This window comes from Drosophila persimilis, unplaced genomic scaffold (genome assembly GCF_003286085.1).
Source record: "Drosophila persimilis strain 14011-0111.01,24,50 unplaced genomic scaffold, DperRS2 tig00000000-arrow-pilon, whole genome shotgun sequence".
In the NCBI taxonomy this organism is placed as follows: Eukaryota; Metazoa; Arthropoda; class Insecta; order Diptera; family Drosophilidae; genus Drosophila; species Drosophila persimilis.
In genome coordinates this window covers 24,168,466-24,196,353 of record NW_020825288.1, presented here as the reverse complement: position 1 = coordinate 24,196,353, position 27,888 = coordinate 24,168,466, and the positions used below count along the sequence as shown (strand labels likewise).

At 43.1% G+C, this 27,888-nt stretch overlaps 2 protein-coding genes and 2 non-coding genes across 4 annotated transcripts; 3 read left to right on the top strand and 1 right to left on the bottom strand.

Annotated features, from left to right (window-relative positions):
* Positions 1-1,078: 1,078 nt before the first annotated feature.
* Positions 1,079-2,370, top strand: LOC6591483 (POC1 centriolar protein homolog). The gene has a single exon (XM_002017341.2). The coding sequence runs from the start codon at positions 1,116-1,118 to the stop codon at positions 2,355-2,357; it is 1,242 nt and encodes a 413-aa protein (XP_002017377.2). The 5' UTR covers positions 1,079-1,115; the 3' UTR covers positions 2,358-2,370.
* A 17,548-nt stretch (positions 2,371-19,918) lies between these two features.
* LOC6591482 lies at positions 19,919-21,415 on the bottom strand. Its single transcript, XM_002017340.2, has one exon. It carries the CDS (start codon positions 21,413-21,415, stop codon positions 19,919-19,921), a length of 1,497 nt encoding a protein of 498 aa, XP_002017376.2.
* A 2,439-nt stretch (positions 21,416-23,854) lies between these two features.
* Trnat-ugu lies at positions 23,855-23,926 on the top strand. Its single transcript has one exon. It is a non-coding gene; the product is annotated as a tRNA-Thr (tRNA).
* Positions 23,927-26,868: 2,942 nt separating this feature from the next.
* Positions 26,869-26,940, top strand: Trnat-ugu. Its single transcript has one exon. It is a non-coding gene; the product is annotated as a tRNA-Thr (tRNA).
* The last annotated feature ends 948 nt before the right edge of the window (positions 26,941-27,888 follow it).

The following is a 27,888-nucleotide window of genomic DNA, read 5'->3' as shown; positions in this document are numbered from 1 at the left end:
GTTTCCATGGGTATATGTATTATCTTAATGATCCGCATCAGCCAGTTGTTTGGTTTATTTTCATTTGGTTGAGCTTCATGCTCAACCATGCTGTTGATTTCTTTAACCTTATAGAAAGTCTTGTGTTTATCTATGGGTTTCATTTCCCCGATTTGTTTATTATTCGCTAGACACGTCGGAAAATCATCATGAATGTCCATGATCCTGTAGGAATAGCTCGAGCTGAAGAATGAAATTCCCACTATGAAAACGAAAGAAAGACGCGATAACATTATGCGAGTGTTAAATCGAACTGGTGGAATGGCTTTACGCGTTCGAAGTATTTATATCTGCTTTGCAAGCCTTGAACTTGAGTGTAGCTAAAGTCAACATCGCCATGACAGCTGTCCATGCTTCTAGATTAAATATTTGCATACATTTTTACGAATTTCTTAAAGTATTTACCTTTAATGCAATATTTAAAGGTAATATGCGTCCGATTACGTATACCTCTGTTGTTTCTAGAGCCACGTAGCTGCCATTTGTGGCAGAGTGTCAGCGGGAGACTGGGGCACTGACTACCTTTCCCCCATGGGTCCTGTTCCCAGTAAATCTCTGTAAGCGACACGCGTGCCCCTCCACACACCACCCCCATGCAGAAACCACAGCGAATTTGTGAATTTCTGTTACCTCATGAAACTGAAACTGAAACTGACATGAATTCGAAAAGCGTTTCCGGGCGAACATTAACACATTTATTTCTCGTTGTGGCGGCTCTGGGCTTTCGTTGGTCCCCAGTCGGCGGCTGAATAATTTTTTAAGTGACTTCTTTTATTTGCATTTAGAAGCGTTTATAAAAAAAGTCAACTGGGATTTGCGGGTGCGTTTATGTGAATACATTAACCAATTCGCAGATGCTGTTGGGGTTGTCACAGCGATGAGATAATATGGGATGCTGTAAATGCTCCGCAAGTTCTCGAGAAACTTTAAAAAATGTTATTTTATGTTTGAAATTCGCCTAATACTTCACAATAATGCTTACGGCATTTTCCTTCAAACAAAGCGGCAAAAATTTCAAAATAATTTGTTAAAGAAGCAAATAAACGATTCGAAAAAGAAACCTATTAAACGCAAACATGCAGGGACTGTTCAGAGATCCGGCCCTCGACCGCCACTTCACTGGCCACTCGGGCAGCATCACCCAGCTCCGCTTCAGCCCCGAAGGGTCTCAGATCGCGACGTCATCGTTGGACGGCTCTGTGATATTATGGAACCTGAAACAGGCGTCACGCTGCATTCGCTTCGGATCGCATTCATCGGCTGTGTATGGAGTGGCGTGGTCGCCAAAGGGCAATCTGGTGGCCTCCGCCGGCCACGACCGCTCAGTGAAGATCTGGGAGCCCAAGGTGCGCGGCGTATCCGGTGAGTTTGCGGCCCACAGCAAGCCAGTGCGTAGTATCGACTTTGACCCGACCGGCCAGATGATGCTGACAGCCTCCGACGACAAGTCCGTGAAGATATGGCGCGTGGCCAAACGCCAGTTCCTCTCGTCGTTCAGCCAGCAGACCAACTGGGTGCGTGCCGCCAAATTCAGCCCCAACGGCAAGATGATTGCCACCGTGAGCGACGACAAATCGCTGCGCATCTACGACGTCAACACTGGAGAGTGCACGCGCACCATCACCGAAAAGCGGGGCGCCCCACGGCAGGTGGCCTGGCATCCGTGGGGCAACATGGTGGCCGTGGCCCTGGGATGCAACCGGATCAAAATCTACGATGTGGGCGGCAGCCAGCTGCTGCAGCTGTATGTGGTTCACTCGGCGCCCGTCAATGATGTGGCTTTCCATCCCAGCGGAAATTTTCTGTTGTCCGGAAGCGATGACTGCACCATACGCGTTCTGGATCTGCTGGAGGGCAGACCCATCTATACACTGACTGGCCATACGGCGGCCGTAAATGCTGTGGGCTTTTCCCAGGATGGAGAGAAGTTTGCCACTGGTGGCAGCGATCGCCAGCTGTTAGTTTGGCAGTCTAACCTGCACACCTACGATGCCTCCCAGTTCGAGGCCAAGTCTGCCCTGCTCTCCTCCAGCGGCGACACCAGTGTAGCCTCCGTTTACCAGCAGAGCAACGTCAGCAGCACAGCCATGTCGAACGACCACAGCATTCGCATCGATATGCGCGAGTCGCACGCCTATAAGATTTTGGACGAAAACTTCCAGGTGCTTGACAGTGAACACACAAAGCTACCACAGACACCAAAAAGTGCCAGCAAATCTTCTTCGGTTGGTCAGCCGAAAGCGCTGCTGTCGCACGCCAAACTGGTGTCCAAGAAGTTGGACTTCAAGCCTCGCAGCACCAGTCCGAGCTTTTTTTAGTTCACTATTAACTATTAACAAATAACTAGAAGAACCTGGCAATAATTACAAATATCGATTCTCTATCTTAGAAGTTACTTAACTGTTAACAAAGCCTCTCTATCGCTTCCTGTAGCCTATCATCACCCAATACTACTGCACGTAAAACTACTTCCCTGTACAATAGATCACAGCAAACGGAACAGCAGAAGGAAGTGGACTACGACTACAGGAGTCTTTTCCATTACCCACTTAGATGAAATTGTTTCGTGTGCATTGAACATGATTTATTATGACACATAAACAACAGCTTAACTTCCGGGTAACTTACACACACATATGTCTGAGACTGAGACTGGGACTGGGACTGGGACTGCACATGTATGCGTAAAAAATGAAGAAAAATGGCAAAATGCCTGAGATATTGACTAAAAGCCCTGTGGCAGTAACAACACGACAGCTATGGCAATGGGGAACAACCTCAACGGCACTTACCTTTTCCGCTTAAACACCCTCAACTCTTGGTCATAATAGTGACCCCCCCTCCTACCATTTACAGCACTACTCCTCCTCCTGGGAAACCCATGCATTTGAAACAGGTTTGTCCTCTGGTTTCCTTCCTCTTTTTATTAGCCAGCAAGTTGTTCCTTGGACGTAACGCTACCTTTTTTTATGTCATGGAATGGGGCCATCATGTTCACCCGTGCGTCCAGTGGTCATCATTTTTCTTGCCCCCATACCGGGTCCTCATTCCTCCCCTGACTATCCATCGAAGCGGTAGTGGTTTCCATGTTAGATTCCTCCTTGTTTTTTGTGTGTCCATGTGACTGGGAAAAGGGAAATTTATTGTTTTCGCCAGCGCCTGCTTCAGGTGCAGTGGCCAAGGGGCAGGATCAGGGCCCCCTGACTGGGGGATAGGGTGTCACTTTTGACATTTAAGATGCCGCACAATGGCCACTCCGCCAGCCACTTCTCGGTGACCACTCGATGGCAGCTCTAATTTATACGCATCGCCTGCATGTGACACCACCGACAAGTTTGAGGGCGCATTTGTCGTCCTTCCAAAAAGTTTCCCAGTTTTTTCTATCCATCTATTTGCAATTCCAATGATTTTTATGGACATGTGCGGGGGCTGGGCTTTCCAGGCGAAGTAAAAGCAAAAAATGTTGCATTGACAAATCTAATAAACAAATGACAGTCCGACAGTTAGACAACTGTGTGCAATTGATCGGAGTGACTAAATTGCATACACATGTTGCGATGATGAGTGGGAATAAAGCCAAACCGGCTTTAGTTTGGTGAAAGAAGCTGAGAATGTAAAGTAAATAATTTGCACAACGCGTAAGTACTTTTAAGATCATGGAGAGACTGCTCGGAGCTAAAGTCCTGAAAGATGAAGATTGAGTCTCAAGAGGAGGTTTAGTAGATCTCTTAGACCTTGGGCTACCTCTGCCTTAGGGACCTCTCATAGGCATTCATTCCCTATTCAATTGATATACATTTCCCATATATTAAGCATTCAGCAAACAAAAGCCCACAACTTCGTTTAAGTATTTAAGCGCCCGCTTTTCACTCTGTTTCATACCCACAAGGAAGTGAATTTCCCTTCGCTATTCCAGCCAGCACTTGTTGGCATCATCTTTTTGTGGCCTTTTATGTTGGGTTGTGGTTGTTGCTTGGTTAATTGCTTGCAGCACAATGTTCAATTGTTTTATGGTTCATATGCATCTCTCTCACCGACACTCACTTTGCCTAATTGGGTCGCTCATTATCCACAGGGAGCTGGCTGTGTGGGGGTTCACCCTTGCGGAGCATCGTGCAACGTTCTACTTTCTCCCTGACAAGAAAAGACAACCATTTGACAGCTCCTTCTATGAGGGACTCTTGTCATCCTCATCTCATACCAAAACGTCGCTTAACTGCTTGAGGTTTTTCGGTTAAATGCACTGACGTTCCTTCCATTACCCCAAAAGCCATTAGGGCTAAGTGATTTGTTGTTGTTCCTCAGACTGCGCTTAGCACCTTGCAAATTGCCATCTCCAAGATGGGTATGGAGCAGAGCAGAATGGTTTCCCTGGGAATGGTTTGGGAGCGCAAACTAATTGTGCGGAAGCGCAGGACATTTTCTTCTGGATGGTAGAACAAGTCCTGCTCCAGTTTCGTCAGAACATATTTCTCATATTTTTCAATGGGCTCTTCTCTGGCTATCTGGCTATCGCCCCAAGACCGCAGTCAACTGCAGAGCCAAAGTGTCAAAGTTTATGAAAATTCTATGCATTCCGCATTGTTCTCGGTGCCAAAAGTTTGCACAAAGTAAACAAACTTTCCCCAGATACAAAGTTTTCATTCGAAACTTTACCATTTCTCCCATATGAGTGGTGAGTGGAAGTGTCATAGATAGATGTGGATATTAAACATGGTCAAAGTATGCTATATATGTATATGTGTGTATATTCACATATCTGGTCATTGTTGGGACTCTGTCAGACATGCGTGACATTTGTGTGTGATGGGCATCCGGGGCGGAGAGTCACTCAGTGTCAGGAAAGTGTGACTCTGATCCAAAACACGAACTTCTTGGGTTGATGGTTGATAAGCGAAGGGTTGTCCCATGTCATGGGTATATTAGTTATACCCGCGGAGTATGGAGTTGTAGAGAGGGTTGATGGTACAGTGGTAACTGTTGGTTGAGCCAGAGAATATATGTATATTGAGGGCTAACTTAATTGGAAGTCTAAGAAAGGGTCTTAAATGCCTTCGCTAATTCCCTTTCGAATCAGTAAGGATATCAATTTTGTTCAGAGTAGTTATTATTCGCGGCCTATCTCCTTAATATTTCTTGCTCCACTTCCATTGCTAGTTCCTGATTCTCTGATCTCCCTTGACCTCAATCCCCAAATCCTTGTAAGGTCGCTTCACCCACCATTAAAGTAATTTCTAGTCATGACCGTAACTATCGTTTACGGTCGGTCCCCTGTTCCTCCCCCCAAAAGTCAAAATGCAAATTGAAAAATCTCTGCCACAAAAGCCCAAGTGAAACTTTCTCTAATCATATGCAAAAGTAAAAAATTAATCAATGATTTACAAGAACAATACGTGTGCACATGTCGCAGCCGCTGGCGGACAGGACCCTGCAGGGTTGGGCGTGCCAGAACCCAAACCAAGCCCATCCCAAGCCCAAGCCGAAGCGCAATCCCAGACGTGGCCAACACCCGCTTGTTAGAGCGTGGCCACCCACTGCCCAAGGGCATCGGCTTGGGTAGAGACAGGTCAATGGGGAGAGATGAAAGAGCAGGGTAGCAGGGTCCAGTGCAATGAGCAAGAACACAAATAAGGCGTCGGCACTGATCCTTGTCAACCACCGAACAATAATTTCAATGTGCACACAGACAGAACGATACCCAGAACCAGACCGAGACCCATAACCATATACCCCCACCACAACACAGTCCAATTCCAGCTCTTTTCTGAGGCCGCTAATAATTCAATTAGTTGCCTCAAAAAGATGCCAAACTGTGAGGTGGTTGCAGCACAGAAGTTTGCTGTGCAGCTTGCAACGGCTTCGGGATCGGGTTGGGGTTGGGGATTGGTCTCTGGATTCTGAATTCTGGGTTCGGTTCAATAATCAAACTGCCTTCGGCCAAATATCGCACCAGTCCATAAATTTGCCAGGCTGCAGAATGTGTAAATGTGCTGGGATCGGGTTTGTGGCTGGGTACTTGGACCTGGTCGTCGCAAAAGTGGTGCTGGTGCTGTGGTGGTTTGCCCTGGCATGGGGTCTACCGATTTGGGACATTGTGTTAGGTATGCCTCAAATAATTGCTGTATGCTTACGAGTACTGTGCAATAAATACAATTGGTATGTACCACAGGAGAGTGCTTAGGGAATAACCGAATGGAGGGGATCATTTTCGTTTAGTCGAATCCTTCAGATATATTTCAGATATTTCTTCGATATACATCCCATCGAATACACAATACAGCAAACCGATTAACAACATATCCCATAATCCATTACATAAACAACTTTCCACAGATATCTCAGGATACTCCCCAATCCATTGAATAAACAGTTTACTTGCCACTAAACAAGCCAACAAATCCCCAAGTTAAATCCAAGTAATTGTGATATAAATAAAAAGTGAGAGGCGGAGGAGAAGAATCAACATATCAAGATACGAGCACGGGTACGAGTGCGACTACAACACGAAGGATGTTCCCGCCTGTAAGACATCAGATGGGGGCAGGGATACAGTAGGTAGTGTCTGGGGCGGGGCAAGCAGAACCGACAAGGAGTTGCCGTTGCCACATGTAAATTGTAAAATTGTAAATAATCGTAAATAACGCAAATATCGCCTCAAAGCATTTTGGCCAAAACGGCGACAAAAGGTAAAGCAAGCCAGGAGAAGATTTTAGTGGAGTGTGTTGGTGGAGTGGTTCCAGGAGGGTGATACAGGATAATTCTCGGAGCGGAGTGTGAGTTATTTATCCACTCACACTTTGTGTAATCTTATAAGCTGGCGATGGATCCATTCGCAGGCAAAGAAAATCAGTAGCTGGGAAATGACTGAGCCGCCGCGGGCTGTATAAAGCCACCTTCCTTCAGTGCCGTTCCTGCTTTCAGATCCCGTCAGAAGCTTGTAGTCGTTAGACTCTAACAGATTTATAGAGCACCACACCGTTGCTCGACTCTCTGCCGCATGCAAAGTGAATTTATTGAGTTAAAATGCAAATTTCTCCAGGATCCAGGCAGCCAACGAGAAGTAGAAAAATAAAAAACGATTTAAAAAAAGTTCCCGCATAACATGATGCGTATTCCAGTATTTCTTGCTTTGACAGATTGCCCACTGAAGTAGCTGTTTGTCGAGAACCAGGGGCATGTGGCAGGTTCGGACGTGGCAGGAGGAGTGGGTCTGATGAAGGCGCGTACTAGTATTTATTTAAGCTGTCTGTACAAGTGTCTTTGCAATTTGTTGAAGATTAAATGCCATCTTATGTGTTGACAATCTGTTATTCTTTAGAGGAGAGGGAAAGGCTATGAAAACTTGTCAGAAATTTCTCCGGGAATGAGCTGTAAATGAGATATTGGCTGAAATGCGTACTGGACTAAGGAATTGCTCTTTCTAACATAAGATCAGAGTTTAGTTCGATCTATGTTCCCACAACTTGGCATTGCTTCCGATAGAGGATGTATTTTTATAGGAAGAGGTTGCTTCCCCTAGAAAGGATGGTTACACCCAGCAGAAAGGGGCTCTCCCCCCTTTGAATGGCTCTTCTGATGTCTGCAGCAGTTAACAGAAGTTTATTCAGGTAACCCTCAGCATCTCGCCTTCAGCTTGCCCCAGACCCACTATATCAAGTGCCCTCCAAAAACCTACAGGAAAACCAACGAAATAATTCAAACCTGGCCAGGCTTATCTCACGCTTTATCCCACGAACAAGTGGGAAAACTTTACACTTTCATGAAGCAAAAGCAAACAACGCACAGAAACAAACAGAGTAAACAGCAACAGCCGCAGAGAGTAGCATAGGAGTTGTTTAGTGGCAAGTAACCTTTATTTGTTTTGTGGCACAAACTCCACAAGGATATCCGCTTGCTGATAAGCCAAGCGCCAAAAAAGCCATTAAAAATCCCTTTTGTCTTCAGCCAGGCCAGGGTCTAGAGGGTACTCGTACTATACACGATGTAAGCAAATGTTATGAATGCGGCCAAGAAATTAAGCGTGTCGACGATGTGGTCGCGGCTTGTTGACTGCCACAAATGCCAAAGTTTTAGCCTGAATCCCAAATTTGTGTGGTAATAAAGTAGATGTAGAAGCCGCAAATTATAATTTTAACCTTTTGGCAGCGCATCGGCGACAGAGGCCGCTATGGCAGGTCCATTGGCGGGGGGCCCCCATGTGTGTGTGTGTGTGCGGCCCTGGCGATAAGCGACCCTGTGGCACGTCCTCCTCCGTTTAATAGAATTAAAATCCGAGTACGGAAGTGCTCCCAAGCAAAGGTCGTGCTGGCTTTTTAATGGTTACAGCTCAACCCTCAACCTACCCTTTGGGGCACTCAAACCCCGTCAACCCCCTTTGGGGCACTCGGGGACTTGTGGCATATGAGTGAAAATAATAATAACAGTAATTTGAATGCTCAACTAGAGGCGTAAAGGTTGAAAATTCATATGCAAATGATTCGAAAAATATTTCCGGGAGTCCCCCCCCCCCCGCCTGTCCACGGTTGCCAGGGTGGTGTCGGGGTGTGGGCGGATCGCCTTTGCAACCCTTTTAATTGTTCCAGCCTGGTGAGCTGTTGGCCATAAATTGAAAATAAACCATTTAGCATCTTTACTACTGCCAAAAAATAATAATTCAGGATTAGTCGCCACCCATTTCTGCACTGCACTTCCCCTTCCCATCAACTCTCAGGGCCAGCGCCGAGGTTAATTACGACATTTGGTCAGGTCGCTGTGGATGCTCGTGGCCAAGAGATAACGTAATCGGTTCTGCAACAATAATTGGAATTAGGTGTGGGTGGCAAAAAGAGAAAAGCACAGAGCGAATGTTTTGAAAATGGAAAAGAAAAGTAGGAAAAACCCACCAACAAGAGCCAGAAGAAGGAATATTCCGTTAAAATTTTAGCCCCTGCTCATTTTAAACCAACAATTAATTTAAAAACTACATCACAACTTACACCAACCCAATCGATTGTTGAAACACCAACAATTAACCCAACAATACCATCGAAAACTACACCAACGGTCCCCAACAGCTGCGGCAGCTCTACAAACCAAACCACATCGGTTTCGAGTGTTTTTCACTCATTAGCACCTTCTCTGACTTGTAAACATTTTGGAGCTAGCCAGTCAGCCAGTCAATCAGTGGGCTCAATCAAATTAAATGCAAATCTCCAAACTTTCAACTTTTGTACGCAATCAATGGCAACACAGCACCCACGCAGGCAACACAGGTAAACAGGCAAACAACAGAAACAATTGCAGGTATATGTAGGTACTGCAGCCAGAATTGCTGTGGTTGGGTTGTTCGGTTGTTCGGTTAGTGGTTTCAATCATCCAACAATCAACGAAAACATTCTGGCCAGGCCAATAGCAAAAATGGATGGAAGTAAAAATGGTTATTTCCTTTTTCACATCTCGGTCTCACTCTCACTCTTTCTCTTTCTCTCTCTTTATCTTTCCCTGTGGTAGCACTTTTGAATGGTTTTTGTGTAAATTGCAGGCACCGCAAATTGTTGCAAGCGACATTCGTTGCACGAAGCCCAGAATCCAGTAAACAAACAAATGGAACGATAGTAGGAAGACTCACTGACAGACAGACCGCCGGACAGATAGTTTCTACCACAAATCCAAATAAACGAGTTCAAATTTAAAATGTGTATAGACTTTTGTAGCTTTGCGGTTGCCACTGCTAATGAATGTGGCAGAGTAAATGAAGAAGCATTGATTAATTCTTAGATTTTTATATTTATCTGTAGATATGTGCGGAAAGTATTCATAGAAGGATTACATGTGCATCTGGGCAGCCTCTAGGCCCCGGGCCTTGGTCAGAGGTTTAGAAATGAGAAAAAGACAGAGTTGCAACGCTGCATAATTTTCACTAATTAAAGCTTAAAGTGAAAGACAATCCTCAGCCCCAAACGGAATATATATAAATTTAAAATAACATCAATGGCTCGTGAATGGAAACAGAGAGAGGAACACAGAGAGCAGGAATTATTCACGCTCTATAATTAAGACAAGACGCGGCCAGGAACGAGAGACAAGGAGAAAGGGTTGAGGCCCTGCCAACCTCAAAGTTACCACAGGACATCCCCACATCCCCCATCACCCCTCCAGCTGTTTGTCGACAAAGTGTTTGTCATTTGTTTTACCGTTGGATTTAATTACACACAATTAACGGATTCCACAAGGCGATCCATTTACAACAGCAGCCGCCGGAGAGCACCAGAGCTCTGCAGAGGCAGTCTCATTTGCTCTCTCTGGCAACAGGTAAGCCTCCCCTCCATCATCTCCCCTCTCCCAACGCCCGTCACCCATCGCCATCGCCATCGCCGTCACGCTCCACACACCCACACTCAAATTGGACTCTCGCTTATTAACGCCATCCAGCTGTCTGGACTCTTCTTCTAACAGATTTTATGCAAATTGTAAGCGGAAACTCTTTCAAAGAGCGTGGTCGCGAGTGTTGCCATCGTAAACCAAGAGCTGCTGTTGCTGTCTCCCTTGGGTGTCAGAGCAAAAGGCGAAGATTATTTCGCGCGTTCGGGGGGATTGTCGTGTTAGTTGAGTTATTATTATTGTAAATTAATTTCTGTTCATTATATTTTATAATGTCAAAAAGTTTGCGGCCCAGCAGCCGAGACAGAGTGCTTTCTTATTCGGGGTGGAAATCGTTTGATATTTAAAAGTAAAGAGCTGTTTTTCTTAAAGTTGGACATGATGTCCATATGTACGTCTATTACAAAGGTTAGATAGCACCTTTTTTTGGATTTGTAATAATTTTAATTATTATACTATTCGCAAGTCCCCTTAGAACTTGTTTAGCCGTACTTAAATGATCTGATTATCATACATACTGTTCAGCTTTTTGCTACAGTCTTAGGGGGAATAAAAACAGTGGCTTCCCATTTCAGCGTCATGGCCAGGACACACAGTCGAGTCCCACATAAAGGTTGCTTGCTCATTTTGTGCCTAATCACATGTGACTACTCGCTTGCTGCTAGAAAAGCAGACAGACAGGAATGGAGGGAGAGACGGAGGTAGTCAAAGAGAGTAGCGTTACATAATCCTTTTTGAAATGGCGCACAAAACCAAATTAATTAATGTGCCACACAGCCGGAATTTATGGCATGAATAGAGACACCGACCCAGGCCGTGCACACAGGGGGCACACAGATGTTACAGGTGGATCCAGCTGGGGGAGAGGAGAGCATGAGGCGGAGGTGGAGTGACAGTGGGGGCAGTGGGAAAGAGAGACCGCATAATTACAGTTAGTGCCCAGTATACGGGGTATTCCTGGGCCCTATAAATCGATGCGATTGAAACTTTCAGCATGTGAACAGTGTTTTTGCCTATCTATACCCTTACAGAGGGAGTTATGAGTTTGATGATACGTTTGCCACCCAGCGATGGAAGCAAACTATTTGAAAGAGTATGAAATATTTGTGTCTACGAAAAAATACCCATTCCTTGTAGTTTAGTGTTGAGTTATGGCCCAAAGTTGGCTTCTAATTGAAAGTACATAGCGGGACTTGTAGGGTGGCGTGGGGAGAGGATTGGCCATTATGAACTCGAACTCATTGATTCCGCAACGATAAAAGAGTAGAAATTATGAAAATGTTTATTATTATCATTTGCGCACACTGGCTGGCTCCTGCTCCTGTCGACCGGCGGATGACAAAGCATAATAAATTGCTGGATTCTCTGGCTCTGTGGCTTTTGCACTCATCCCGTGCCCCCCGGTCCTGGCCTTCCACAGTGTTTTAATGAATTTTTAATTAGTAGCAATTAATATGGTAATTTGTTCAAGTTCCAATCGACTGCTATGAGCACTGGCTGTGATTCTGATGGGGCTTTTACTTTGCCAGTGTTAATGGGATCTATAAATGGGGCTAGAATGAGTCAGGCACTATGTAATAATTAGAAATTAATCATTGCTATTGAAATTGCTTGAGTTTTTCAAATGTATTCCACTTGAGTGTGCTTGAAGGAGATGTCAAATAATATTAAATTTTCAAGCCTTAATCTAAACATAATATTCCTCTTTTCCACATGTGCCTACCAATTATATATCGCTTAAGTAATTACTTTCCCTCATATCCTAACATGTGTACATATGTAAGTATACTAGCTTGTACATGTGTTTGTTTATAGGCTTAATGAATTCCTTGATTAGTAATAATCTCAACTTAATCTTAACCATTTATTTACACTCATTCCCCGAACGGGGAATACAAATGCGCCCCCAAACAACTCCATCAACTGCATCCCGAGGAATAAGTACTCCTCCTCAATTCCAGCCAGCAGATTAATTGCATTAATTAATCGCCTAAAAAGGAACTCTGAAAAAATGAGTAGCGAAAACTCCAAGCACAAAAGTAAACAGATCTCCAGACAGACGACTCGCCGCTCCGTTCCATACAGATGTAATAGCACGCAATAAGTTTTTTTTTGGAGAAAGGAGGAGGCAGATGACGACGATGATGTTGATGGAAAACAAGTGAAATTTCCGGTTTTCATTAAGCTCCCAGTGCAGAACAGAACCGCAATGCCATTCTTTTGATATACATAGCTGCGAAATGATTTGTTTGTTAAGCTACCCAGAGTCCATCCATGTACCAAAGCGCAATTTCATAATTAACATTGGGCTTCATTCTCTATGATTTTAATGGAAATGGAAACGAAACCAAAACTGACCGAAATCACTCATCTGGAATGGACTGAATTTTTTGTCGTTCTTTCGGACTTGATTGATCACTCCCAGCGGGTGAGCGGCCGCCCGTCGAACTTGTAATGTATCCTGTAATCGAGTGTAATCCTGTAAAGACCTGCCGCAAAAGTTACCCAGCTGGAGGCCTTTCCTTTGTTCCTTGAACCTCCACCTTAGCTCTGCCACAACCATCCTCACAGTCGCAATCATCATGGTTCTCATCGTCATCGTAATCATCTCGATGAGTGTTTCGCATTGTGCAGATGGTATTAGCTTTTGACGGTTTTATTGCTCAATTGAAGGAGCTTTCTTTCTTATTGACTTTGACTTTGGACTGCGGGAATAATTACAGTAATTAAATTTGTTTTTTTTTTTTGGAGAGAAAGGATTTAGCAAAACCCTACCAAGGTTCTTGACACATATGTTTATCGGAAATTCAGGTTAGTATACCATTCTGAATATTAAGAAATAAACTATACCTATAAATATTTCCAATAATTATGGTATTCCGTGTAAAGAAAACTTACACAAATCATGAAAATTTTCCTCCCAAATTCTCTTTGAGTTTCCTCCTCAATATCCTCTATATAGCTGGAGTGCACTACTTATCCGTTGACATCAGAAGTCATCAAGCCCCTATACCTTTCAGCCTCTATCTGCCAATATGTGTCCTCCCTGCCTTTCCCCCCCATAGCAGCCATCAACAAGCTTCTGTCCCATGGGGCGGCGCAGACGAGAGTCACAAAGGCGGGGGGTGGGAAAAATCAAAATCAAATGCCATAGCAAAGTGGATTTTCCACCCTTTTTATTAGCAATTCCTCACCGAGCGAGCGACGAGACAGGCAGGCGGCGCGGCGCATACGCGTTGGTGGTTCGTTCGGGGCTTGGCTCTGGCTCTGGCTCTGGCTCTGGCTCTGGCTCTGAGTGTGGGTTCGGTGGTTGGGTGGTTTTGGGTTCGGGTTTTGTGGTAATCCCACAATGAGCTGCCATAATAGATGGCAAGCAAATTGAAGAGCTTTGTGGCCTGGTTGCGGTTGTCACCGCTCCCCGCTGGATGTGGGTTGTTCGTGGGTTCGAGTTCTCGATGGGTTGGTTCGGAATTGACTTGTGTGTTACGTTTAACATTTGCGGTTTCGCACTTTTGCAACAATTCTGATGCGTCGACGGCGCTGGTCGTGTGGCAGCAGCAACATCAACAGGGTGGGAGGTCTGTGTTCTGTGTTCCGCCTCCCGTGTCCCGTGTCCATTGATTGTACGCAACAGGGTGGAAAGTTGAAGTGCATCCGGGAGATGGTCAGATGTTTGCTGTTCCGTTGACTCCAGAGGACGGGGGGGGAAGTTTTTGGGTAGATTTTCTGTCATTATGCGAATTATGAGTGGGATAAAAGGCCCTAAACAGGATGAACCTCTACCTTTTTTTTTGTTGGCTTTTAGTCGGGCGCTTTTTAGGCTAATTGAAAATGGACTGTGGACAGGTGTGCAATTTGTAAATGAAGGTTTTTATGGCCTGGGTGGCGTGGAGAGTGTTGCTTTGTTGAGTGCCCAAAAGTATGTCACAAAAATTTACGTATATTTCCAACGTTTTCTTCCCTTTCCTGTGCTCCAAACAAAACTCATTTCCATCTTATCAGTTTTTCATGCTTGACATGATTCATCATGCATGGCATTATCTGTATGTCAAATATTAGTGACATTTTTTTGAAATTTCATAAATTTTGACAGGTACACATATCGCGATTGAGTGGGAGGGGGGAGGTTGGGGACAAAGGGAGCTGAACTTTTGGACAGCTTTAAGAGGTGGAACATCATCGGCGCTCCTCAGGTCTCTTCTGCTGTCAGGACTCTGATGTAATTAAATTTGCGAATGTGACAATTTCATTTGCACCCCCCCCCTTGGCTCGTGCCACTGCCACTCCCAACCCTTCTTGAGGCTGGTGTGACCAACCCTTTTGGTGTTTTGCAAAACCCCCAACTGCTGTTTTTTCTGCCAAGAGGTTGAGTGTTGTTACATTATCATCGACATCGGACCAGAGGCGGGGCCCAGCCGCTGAACATCTTTCCGAGTGGAATGAGGCAACTGTTTTGTAGTCATATTATGTGTCATTTGCTCTTGAAGTGGTTTCAAATGTTCTCTACGACTCTGCCTATACTTCCCTTCTCCTCTGGTCTCTGGTTTTTTTTTCGAGTGATTTAATGGATTTTGCATACATGAGAAGATCTGTGTTCCACCAGGAACAGGAAAGTTGTTAATTGCTGGAGGCGACTTCAATTGAAGGCAGGAGCACTGATAGGGAAAATGTTGCATGACATTTTTAAGGGTTCTGCAGAACGCAATCAACCGGAAGTGACTTTGTGGCGAATTGAAACCACTTTAAAATTGCATTTTAATGTATGTTTTTTAAGGATTCTTAAAGTATTTTTTAATGTACTCATATTCTTTTAGTGCGCTCCTAAAAGTGTGCTACAAAAAACTGTCAAATACAAACATTTTTGATGGGAAAAATAATATAAAACTCGCAGAAATCCTCATCCTTTTTGCTTTCTGATGAATCCTCTGTTTTTTCTTTCGCTCTGTGGCAAGGCCATAATTAAAGAATAACAAAAGTCTGGCAATCGACAATCGAGGCAACGAGGGAATCATTCCATCAAACTGTCAATAAGCAATTCATTTGCAAATGCGATCACAAAAGGGGGAATCACAAGAACAAGAACAACGACAAAAAAAAAGGAAAAGAAAATGTGGCCGCAATCGTAGGTGAGTCCGTCCATGTCATTGTTTGTCAAAAAGCCATTTGCAAGTGTATCGAATATCCATGAGGAGGAACAAGTTTGTCAAGCGGTTAAAAATGCTAGATCTCAACGAATTGCCAAGTCTCTGTAAGTGGGGAATAGTAAATTCCACTTTTAGGTTGTAGAAAACACTACTACAGATGAAAGGCAGTTGACAGGATGGGCTCTGGATCATCTGTTCTACATACGTATTGTCACGCAGTAATAGCTCAGAGGTACATACAATGTACCTACATGAACTGTACTTGGTTCCTCGAAAGAATCTTCTAAGAAAGCACAAACCAGATAGAGAAAGTTTGTGCTACCAGATAAGAATAAAGTGTATTAAAAAGAAGCTTTATTTTTTCAGAGTAGAGCATTCAACGAAAGGATAAGCCTCCCCGTTATTCACTCCCGTGGGAGTCAACCGCACAATCGATGCGTTTTGGCACTCAGCGTGGAAGGATGAGGTGAAGGTGGCGCTCCGATGCTCTGCCAAATGGCAACCTATCGCAACGCCCCCATCTAACCGAAGAGCCCCCTGACATTTGTGCCCCCCGCCCGATGAGGCTTCATGCACAATCAACGGCTCGATTTAATGGAAAAAATGAATTTTCCTCCTCTGGCACTCTCGCTCCCTGTTTCTCTTACGCTGCGGCTCCTTCTGCGTTCTCGCTCCCTCTTTCTCTTACGCTGCGGTTCCGCCATTGTCCCTGGGACAAAAGCGACGGCGAATGAGTAACGAATACGAGTATGTATGAATGCAAAGGAAAAAAAAAAAAACGCAATTTCAAGGATTTCGACTTTTGGATACCTTCTACGAAATAATTTAGAGGCCACTAAAAGACAATTTCATTTTGATTTTAGACAATATGCTGAAGTTCAGATTCAGGCGATTTTTAATAGATACAATATATGTAAAAATCTTCCCCATATGAGTTCGAAATCTTAAAAAATGTGGTTTCGATTAAGGGAGATACATTAATTCAGTTTTCTACTACCTGGCCACACCATTCATAAATGTCCTGTACTCTAAAACCTACGTAAAACCTACCAAATACCAAATGGAGCTCATATACCCTTTGTTTTCTATAAATACAGGGTGCAAATATAGCTTGGGTTTGCTTTTACCACCAAGGAGAGCTAACGTTTAATGAACATTTTTCTCTCTTCTTTTTGTTATAACTCTGACAATTGGCAGTGCGATTCTTCTCCGTACAGCAAATCGAAAAATCGTAATTGAAGCTTTTGCGACTAGAAAAAAAAACTCTCAATGAATGTTTCGATATTGGTGCTGATGTTGTCCTCAAGAGCGTTTGCCTTAATTAATTGTGGTTTGAGGTTTTTGTGCATACCCCCTCTGACATATTTACATACATACGTACATATTGGAGTACCAGTACTGACAGATAGAACTCCAAAAAAGTGTGCAAAAAGTTTAGATATCCAGCAGCTGAGCCAAACACTTGATTTAAATTTAAAATCGTCGGGAGGCTGCCAATTTTTTTTCGCACTTGTGGGATGGATAGCACACAATGCATCCATCGGCGATAAGCAGTGTTGAAGCGTATAGGAAATTAAATTTTTTCCAATCAAAAACATTTCAATGGAAGTTCACCGAAAAGGAGAAGGGCAGTCGAAAAAGAGTGGAGAGGGTGGGTGCGCAAAAAAGAGATATGCAATCAGCATTCACAGTGGCCCGAAGTTGGGGATTTATTTGTTCACAATTGTGTCAATAAACTGACAAAAATATATGTATATATACTCGTACACCAGTGTATATTCCGTACATTTCGACTTTCCGTTCCGCAAAATGATAAGCGAAAAAGTTTGTGTCAAAAATACATTTTAAATAAAACCTTTCAATTGGAAACAAGTTACCTATGGGCATTGACATACAGAAAGGTGGAGTTTTCTATCATTTACATTTATGTATACATAAGTATTTTTTGTCAATAGGGAATGGGAAGGGGAAAGGGAGAGCTTTCCTATGTTTCCAAATTAACAGATATGGTTGAGTTTCCTACATATGTGGCTTATTTTTGGAGTGGTATATGAATGTTTTTACAGTAAAATCTGTCCCTTCCAGCATTCCGACTGATGACCTCTCTAAGAGAGATGGCTTTCACCGGCAAAAAGTTTTAAAAAACATTCCACAAAAAATAAAAAAGCAGAAAATCATGCCACTTGAAATATCTAAAAATATCAATTATTGGCCTTAACCAATACAGCAGTAATTTTTTTTCTCTTACCAATAATAAGAGCCAATAAAATAAAAAAAACTGTACATTTTAGTTACTTCAATGGTTTTTGGGCGAACTTTTGAAAACTTGTATGCAAAAACTTTAGTAACAAAACCGTTTCAATTATAAAACCTCGAAAAAACAACAAATTTCATTAATATTCATTAAATTTATGCACGCTTCTGTGGCACGAAAGTTGTGAATGCGGGTGGGAGGAGAGTAGCGAGTGATATAGGGGGTAGAAGGGAAGCTACGAAAACAATAACATTAAATCACTTAAAGTGTCAACATGGCATAGTCCCTGGTCAGTGTTCGAGTGCCACCAAGTGCAGGTCCAGATGGCATCATTCATTATCATAATCTGCAACATCATAAAGCAATTTGGATCCAGTCCTGAAATGAGTTTGTTTTGCGTCTTTTTTGTGGGATGTGTGTGTGTGCTTGTTGCTCTTGGAAATCTTAATTGCTGGGGAGAGCGAGTGCCATAGCCAGAGCCATAGCTAGGCTCAGCGAACGCTTGACCTCACCCAGGACCAGGACGAGATGATTGGATGAGTGTGGAGTGTTGTCACTGGCACTCCGACTCCAAAGCTGACCATAATGGGGGTTAATTGGTCTGTGGTGCGCGCGACACGCATACATCTTGGTAATTAACCAAAGAAGCGACCACCAGGTCCAGCCATATGGATATACTTTCCCTAGGAGAACGTCTATGGGGGGAACTTTCTCCCTTCGAACTTTGAAGCGCTGCGACGATGCACTTGAAAATTAATTTATGAGGCGAAGCGGGGCGTTGATATTAATTTCGCATGCTTTCTCTAGAAGTATTTCACTCCCCATCCAATCTATGGTGATGTTCTGGCATAGGGTGGGGTCCATTTAGTGTCATTGGACTTTCTTCCATTTGCACAATTTATGGCTTCATTATGTTAATTATTGGCAATTGCTGGGGAATTTCTCTCCACACACAGATAACCTCTATGCACTTCTGTAATTCTAGAAAGTATCTACGAGTATTTATAGAGGGTAAGAGTTATGATGGAACCGCTCCCAGACAAAGGCTGGCCCAACAATAGAACCGAATCCCATCTCCATTAGCCATTTCGTTTCCACCTGCAACAAAATCTTTCATATACCAAACTGAAAGTCATTGTTGTCCTAACCAAAAAAAGAAAGAACCAAAACACAGCGGAATCCATTTCACTCCCGTGCTGAACAATGGACCAAAGTGCATGTGGGAAAATGGAACGGGGAGTGCATATATAATAGATGGATTCTAGGATCCAGAATTACAGAGAAATTTAAACGCAGGGGAAATTTAAAACCGAGCCAAATCATTAATCACAACACTTTCACTCCCTTGAATTTTCATTAGCCAACTGTCAAATGCTGTTAACGATTCCCTGATCTGTATACCACCATCCTTCAGAGGGAGTGTCCATGTCCTTTAGGGTGCTTAACTTGTTTGCTTTGTTGGGGGTTGGCCCCTTGGTATTGGGCCCTTAATTGTTATTTGGACAAATTGTTGTACGTTAACCAGCCAACGATTAATGATGTGGTCATTCCTGCCCTAAAGTTGGAGGATGGAGTCCTTACCCTGATTTCCTCCGCCCCAAAAAACTGGAGGGTTGGATAGACCATAAACCGCATCGGTTGCTTGGAATATTTATAAGGATTTGCCCGCAATTAAATCTTTACTAATTGCCACAACAACAAGACAATTAAGAAAATATGCCAAGAAATTATAAAAATATCAAAAGGAAATACAGGAAAAGGGTTAATCAGTGCTTGAGGAACAGTTTTATGGGTCTGTTCAGGAAGAATCCATGACGCCATTCAATTATAGAAGGAGACATGTTTAATGAAAAGTTTAAATAAATTAAAAGAAATTTTTCAAAAATAGGAAAAATACATCGAATTTCTGTCTATTTTTGGTTTGTTACGGGTTTCTTTACAGGGTAAACATTCTTATACATATAACATGAAGAATATACATAAATAAAATATGAACCGGGACAGCTATAGTGTCTGAAACTATTCTATATTATTTATCCTGTGATTTACGAATAAATGCTCACCAAATATGAGCCTTTTATATTGAAAAGCAATCCAATTATGAGATTATTAATTAGTAGAATTACTTAGAATCAGAATCTATTATTTCATTGACTTCAGAATTCTCATCCGGAGTGGGTTGGACTCGGACCTCATCCAGTTGCTGCTGTGTGGCATAGAACTCCTCGTCGGTCTCGAATATTATGTGACTGCAGCGGTGCGGTTGGGAGCGGAAGGGCGGCATCGAATTCTGCAGTGCGGCCTCAATGTGTTCGTTGGCATTCAGTTCACTGACCAGGTCGATCATCATCGAGTAAGAGATACGCAGGGAGCGCATATTATTGTCGCGCCAGTTGTCGACGGTATTTTGAATATCGCGTAGCTCTGAATCATTGCTGGCGAAGATATATTGAACACGGCAGCCATTATAAGGTGTCAGATACACATAGTTAATGGGCTTATACGGTGTGGAGGCGGTGCGTTCAGTTTCGCGACCATCGTGTTTCCCAAACATCTTCCGTGGTGGTCGGGGCGTGGAGCTGGAGAGATTCGGTGAATCTTTATCAATGGAGGTAGAGCTGCTGCTGTTCATACTATCATCGTTCTCTATGCCGTCGCTGCTGCTCTCCGTACTGTTTCCGCACTCGCTACTGGTGTCCCCATCCGGGAAATTGACTGGTTTCGGATCGAGCTTACTAGAAAGCGATAGTTTCGAGCGCAGAAACGTTAATTTCTTCAATTCCGTCATCATGAGAAGGTAATGAATCTGGCCATCGGGGCGCACAGTCTTCAGAAACAGGCGTGATTTGTCGACATGTTTCAACAGTCGCAACATCAGCTGTGTAGGCGTGATGTGGCCAAGAAGCTCGTTGAAATCCAGTGGAGCTGCAGGGGACACACGAGTACCCATGCGCAGGGCATCCGCATGGAGGCACACGGCATTCGATAGGAAAGTGCCCAACACCCTGGAGCAACCGGGGCACAAGACGCGACGACGCCTAGGGCAGTAGATCATTTCAGTGTCGAATTTTATGTGATTGGCAGACATCACAATCTGATTGAGGCCGTAGTAAATCTGGTCGAAGTGTGCAAAGTTCGTCACCTCAAAGTTATCCCAGCAGTCCCGTGGCACTCTCATGGCGACTCCGGGCAGCGGAGCAACGAGACGGTATGCTCGCATCTGACTCAGTTCTTTGGCACAGTTGCTGCAGTGCAGCGAAAAGGGCTTGTTGGCGACCAGGTTAATGCGCAAACCCTTGATCTCCACCCTTACCGTTTGGCTCATCAGACGCCCAAAATTTGTTTCGCACAGCTTCAGGTTGAGAAAAATGCAGTCTATGAGTACTCTGGCCTCATTAACATTCTCAAAATCGAAGTATTCTCCCACTAGGATGCGGTGCTGGGTGTTTTTCTCGATCCAGAATATTGCACTGGGACTAATATCAATATTTTTGATGACATCCTCATTCTCCTTGTCGCTGGTGATTGTGCCCGGCTTGAACAGGTCCAACGATTTCACCAACACCACACTGAGGCAATTGCTGCGCACAAGCTCTGATATCACCTGATCCAGCGGCATTGTCACAAAATTTGAATAAACTTTCTATTTTCATGTGCAAAGAAAAATGCAGCCTGTGTTGGAAGCCGCGGTGGTATATCGTTGCTATATATATCGATAGTTCTTTCATAACACAACACAACACTAGTTGCTCATGAGTGATTGAACAAAAAAGAGTTGTTCACTTAAGTGAGCAACTGAACATGTTCCTTCCAAGCTGTTCTTTTTTGTTCACTTGTTCTTTTTTTCTCACTTGTTCTTTGCTGGTCACTTGTTCTCTACTCACTTTTTGCGCAATATAAATAGTGAAAACTGAGCAATCTAAGTGAGCAATGAGCAACTGAGCAATCTAGGTGAACAAGTGAGCAATATGAGTGAGTTGACTCACTTACAAGAACAAGTGAACATGTTCCCCAAAATGAGCAATGTTTACCCAACACTAGTATATATATATATATATATATATATATATAAGGCTAGATCTTCTTACCATAACGATGTCAAATATGCAATTGATAGGCGAACAGTCCTAATCCGGCTACGAAAAATATGCGCCCACCCAATATTGTTTAGTGGAGAATTCATTTGCTTTGTCCCTGAAAGAAAGCTAGGGTAAAAGAATTCGCCAAGGACCTGACATACTTACAATGCATCAAATACCATTAAACCGCCGATATAATCAGAAGGATGGCTGTCAGGATGTACGTAATTAAAGAGAATTTTCTCCTCTTCTTCTTGTGAAAGCGTGTATGTGCATACGCGTCCAACACTGAATACTGGAAATAAACTTGACATTTTCATTCCGCGCAAAGTGCTGCCCAAAGGTAAATTAGCCATTTCCCAGCTCTGGCCTCGTCAGTTTCTATAATTATCGGATTTATTAAACATTTTCTGCAATTAAAAGTTTCAAATTAATTAACATTTATTTGAATTTGATTAAGATACCGTAAACGGTCACACTGGTTGTTTAGATTACACGATATCTGCTCGTTTACCGTATCGATACATTTTCTTTCCAGCGTTCAATTTTTCAGAATTTTTATTAAAATGGAAGCTTGTACATTTTATGGGCAACTTATGGGCACGCAGCAGAGGACATGACCAGCGCGGATGATGCGGCCATTTCGGACCGGCCCCAGACGCTTACTTCGCAGGACAGGTGGGTACTCCATCTTTTCTTAGCCTTTTCTCACTCAATCACTCTCTTTGCACACTAAAGAAATTCCACGCCCAACGTCGTACCGTTTGGTATCCCCCTGACCCCGGGCAAGGACTCGCAACAGTGCAAACAGGAGGAGCAACTGTACGTAAGTTGTAAAACTTGAGTAAAACAAACTTTAGGCAAGACATCTTCTGTAAATTCAAATTATTTAAAGCGACTGACTGCAAAGTACGTTTTTCCATTAAGGGTTAATATGCGATCAGGTTTTTTCAAGTGTTTTAAACGGCGAGTCGAAGCTAGAATTCAAATAATTTTAAGCAGGAATGATTGAAAATTGCCTTTTTCGATTTATAGTTAACATGGACCCATTTAATGCGAGGCCGTTTTTTCTATTAAGAGTTAATCGTTTTGCAAAGCTCATTCGTTTTGGGAACATTATCCCATTTTATTCGATTCTTCCAAATGAACAGATTTGTTTCTTTTGAAGTGGCTGCAGCCGAAAAATCCAGTTACGAGCGATTTTATTTGGGTACACACCTTTTAAAGCTCTGTTTGTGGTGGGGATTTTTTCCGAAGCAACTTTCATTTTTTGTTTTCTCATTTCTCTGGAAAAGTCGGTGGTGGCAGTGGGTGGTGGACACAGTGTTTGTGTTCAGCGGATGCCAGTGCGAGACCCTTTGCTCTTTTGGCCAGGAGATAACGCGGTACGGTACGCGTTGCACTGCGACATCGGAAAAAAAGTTTTGCGTCATAATAAATAATTTCAGCGCATTCGTCTGGAAGGATTAAGCGGTCCAAAAATCTGCTTGGGGGTTTAACTAAACCAAGTTTTTTTTTCCTGTTTTTTTGTTTTGGACTTTTGCTGGAGTACTGGGGTCTTAAATTTCCGGGGAATTAAGGCAAGAATTGTGGAATTGAGCAAAAGTCGTCACAGAAATGGGCTTCGTACTTAAAATTGATAGGACTGATACTATGTATATATACTATACTTTTTAGAAGCTATATGTTACAGAGGGGATACATTTCGTTAATGAATTTAATCTGAAAAGCATTGCGCAGACGATTTGGTCAGTGTTTAGACAGATGTTTGACTTGAAAGGTTATCAATGGAGTGATAATAGTCTGCTGTTGTCTCTGTTATTCGGAAAGATATGTACATACTCGTACACGGTCAAGATAAGGTTTGGAAGACGTTTTTTGTTTGGTAGGAGCTACTGCCACTTTATCTAAAATCAATAGATGCTACTGCCTCTGAAGCTAACTTTTATATTGCTTGATGGTGCGTTCTTTTCAAGCAAGCCTCCTTAGCTCAGTGGCAGAGCACTGGTCTTGTAAACCAGGGGCCGTGAGTTCAATTCTCACAGGAGGCATAGAAGTTTCATATATTTTTGTGCAGAAATATAATAGGAGGTAAATCAGTAATTAGAGCCATGATAAAACTCTAAAATTTATTTCAAGAACGATTGCCAAAGTTGATCCTTGTTTACCCGCTTAAAAGGAGCGCTCTGACGATTGGCAGTTATGCCATTCATTTATTAACCCCCATGGTCAGAGTGCAAAAGCCAACATGAAATGTTGTCACCCACGAATGTGTATTCTATTTATATGTTGTATGTTTTACATTTTTAATTAGAAACTCAGACAGAAGACTTAAAGAGGGGATATCGAAAACCCACCCAGAAGCAGTCATGTGTGACATTATCTCGAACAGGACACTGTCAGACACTGCTCCACCTCCATGAAAGTTCTACTTTCAGTTGACATCCCCTGTCTGGAGGGCAAATATTGACAGGAAAATGTTTTGTACGAGTATACAACAAATCGACCCCCAAGCGACTTCCAAACTTTGCCGCCTCTTAATTATTTGTTTATTCTATCATTGGCTTTACATCGTTCTCGTATTTGTTTATAATTAAAGCAGGCTTTCGCTTTCGTTTTTTTTCGTGGTGTGTTTTTTATCTGTGGCGTAAATCACTTTAATTTTGATTTTGTTTTGCATTCATCTCCTTAATTAAAAACCAACAACGCGAAACGTCAGCGTCAACAGACAATGCAATGCGTTCGCCTTGTTGTTAATTAATTTGGCCTCAACTTCTGGTGTCGCCGCCGAGAGGGCACCGAGGGCATGAAATGCGCATTAGCCAATAAATCAGACGACACTCCCACACGACACCCCATCCCAATATCCTTTCATTGGCTTCCCTTGCATTCAGTTGCATTGGCATTATCCTTTCAGCTGCATTGTTCGTGCTTCGGAGGATTTATGCGATGAGAAATTCGCATTCCAAAAGTTGCGCTGTCGCTGGTTTGCAGATTGAAGGATGCGACAATGGATGCAGGAATTTTCAGCATTCACACTTTTTGTGGAATTACAAAATTTACGAAATCTATTGCCCTGTGTGGAAGTTCAGGATATAGTTATATAGATGTGTGAATTAAACGAAATTCTTCACTTTGAGGTAACTTAGAGGATGACTCTAAGACTGTTAAAGCCACGGATACGTTTTATTGAATAATCTTACTTAAATTAAAATTTAAACAAATTTTATCAAGATGCACTTTGTTATGTTATTGACAATAATCAATTCACCGTGGTTTGCTCTGGAATCCAGTCAATTAGTGCCGACTCTATAGCTGTCTTTTATTTACTGCCAACTTTATCATAGCTTTTAATTATTGGTTCTCTGTTCGAAGTATCTGATGTTTCAATCTAATTTTTGTTTTTTCGAGCCAGCGCCCCAAAGTATACAACAAATTATCTATAGACTTCCCCGCTGACTGCCACAAAATGCGCGTCGAGTGGCATCGTCCTTCGGTCCTCCGAGGGGGGTGGCAATTTATCATTTCGGAGACTGTTAGGCAAGTGTTGACTGATGAGCGCTGGCCGGAGGTCTGTATGGCGATGGGTTATGGGTGGCAGAGTCGCCCCCTTTTAACTTTTGCGCCCCGGCAACCGCAACTGACAATTGGCCTTGCACCATGGTGGCCGCTGCTTTGCTCCTTTTGGTAATTAATTTTGATGGAGGACACATTGCGCTTAGTTTTAGCCAGCAGATGCGACCCAGGTGGGAAAACTTTTTTGGGTGAGTTTTTTACAGGCCATCCATGAAGCTGCCCCTGGCCCTTGTCTTGCCCCTGTTTCTGCGTCCTGCTCCGGTGGAATTAATCTGCATCCTGTGGCCGCCGGGACACCTGCGGCCTGCGGTAGAGTACACAGAATTTTTGGTGTTTTAATTTTTGTTGCTTGTGGCTTCTGCTGGTCCATCAATGTCTGGCTCCGGGTCCTGGCTCTAGAGCTAGAGCGACAAAAGCTATTAAGGGAATTAAAAATGCATGAAGCTGGAAATGGGAAAATAAAATGGGCGTGTTTTCCTCTTAGTTTTCTCCCCAGCTGCGACTCTGACTCCCAAGGTGCGTGGCACTTAGTTAATAAGGGAGCTACACAGAGCCACTGAAGGGGGGGAAGAGCATTTTGCTAGAGTTAAAATATTTCATAATTCATAGATTCAATTGTTTTTCCAGTGCCAGTGCCAGTGCCAGTGGCAGTGCCAGGGCCTGCAATTGCATGTTTCTGTGACTGCAATCTAGCATTTAACTGTTTGTGCACTTTGCCTGCCACACACATACTGATGGTGCAGCGCCACAGCACACCACTGCCACGCCCTACAGTTCAATCTTGCCGCAAAGATCTAGAGAGGGGACCAGCGTTGCCGCACCCGCACCCATTTCTAATTTCTTCTGAATTAGAGTTGAGAAATTATTAAGACATGCATACACTTACTCACTCATCCATTCAGTCACTCACTCATTCATTCATTTACTTATTCATTTTGCTTAATTGCCAAAGACAATGATGATTATGTGGGGATCATCATGAATACGGCAGAGCAAAACTCTTTCTTTGCTTTTGAAAGACAGTTCCGCATATGCCCCGGGATTGCACTTCTCTAAAGGGTATTTTTAATTTAATGAGAGGTTTGTCAGACCCAAAGGGAAGAAGAGTAACGATAACATTTGTTATATTTGTGACTTTAAATAGAATAGATATTTTCGGATCGAATTAATTATTGAACCATAATTCAAATTCTTTAATGATTATAATTATTTTAATGCAATAAAAACCAATGTTTTGTTGTGGTACTTTCAGAATTTGGACACATGTTTCTCGTGATAAGGTATCAATGAATTGAAAATGGAAAGATACAGACTCGTACTACCACAAGATAAGTTTTGGAAGATGTATCTTTCGATAGGTGCTACTGCCACTGGTGCTACCTTTTTTATGGCTTGATGGTTCGTTCTTTTCAACCAAGCCTCTTTAGCTCAGTGGCAGAGCACTGGTCTTGTAAACCAGGGGCCGTGAGTTCAATTCTCACAAGAGGCATATGATTGTATATCTTTTGCTAAGAAATGGTTATGGTTCAATCAATTCATCAATTTTGCATCTTTGGAAAGGAACTGGATCCCATTTATCTAAAGTTTACTACTTTCTTTCTTTCTTTTTCCATGAAATCTAAAAACTTTTAGCTCTACAATATTATTGGTGCCTTTTCTGTAGTTTTCAGAGCATTACCACTTCGATCACTCCCTGAATGGGCGCCTTTGCCTTCCCTTTTGTGTTTTATATATCTTGCCTCCTTCTAAGTTCTCGCTTTTGTGGTTGCATTTTGCGGTTTGTGTTTCATTAATTGTTCTATTAGTTTTAATTGATGCTGGCACTTGCAAATGTACAAAGTTGAATTGCTGTGGGATACGTAGATATGTAGAAAGATACTTACACTACTTGGAGAACGAATCAGAGGGAGAGAGAGAGGGAGAGGGAAGACACACGTAGGAGGAGGCAAAGATCTTTCATGTCTTGACAACATTCTTCGCTGCCTCTCCGTCCATACCTCTGCATATTGGTCATCTATAGGTAGTACGACTTATTGATGCTAAAGACCTGATAGGAGTGTGTGGCACAGTTGCCGGTTGCCGGTTGCCGGTTGCCGGCTGCCGGCTGCTGTGGCAAGACATGATTATCTGCTGCTTCTTTTGCATGTTGGGTCAGCTGCAACCTCTGCTGCGATGCGATGCAGATCTTGAATGGCTCGCGACAACGATGACGTCGTTTGCATGTGTGACACTTTTACCCAAAGCAGAAAAAAAAGAAGAAGTGCTTCCCCAATTTTGGAATTCCTTGAACTTTCGAGAGTGTTGACTGTTGAGTGTTGGGGGAATTATTGCGATAAACGATAAGCGTTATGCGATAAGCCACCCGCTGGCACTCGAAAATGTTGAAGAAGTTGTCTCTTCGAATATTTTTTGCATACACTCGTAACTTTCTGTAGCT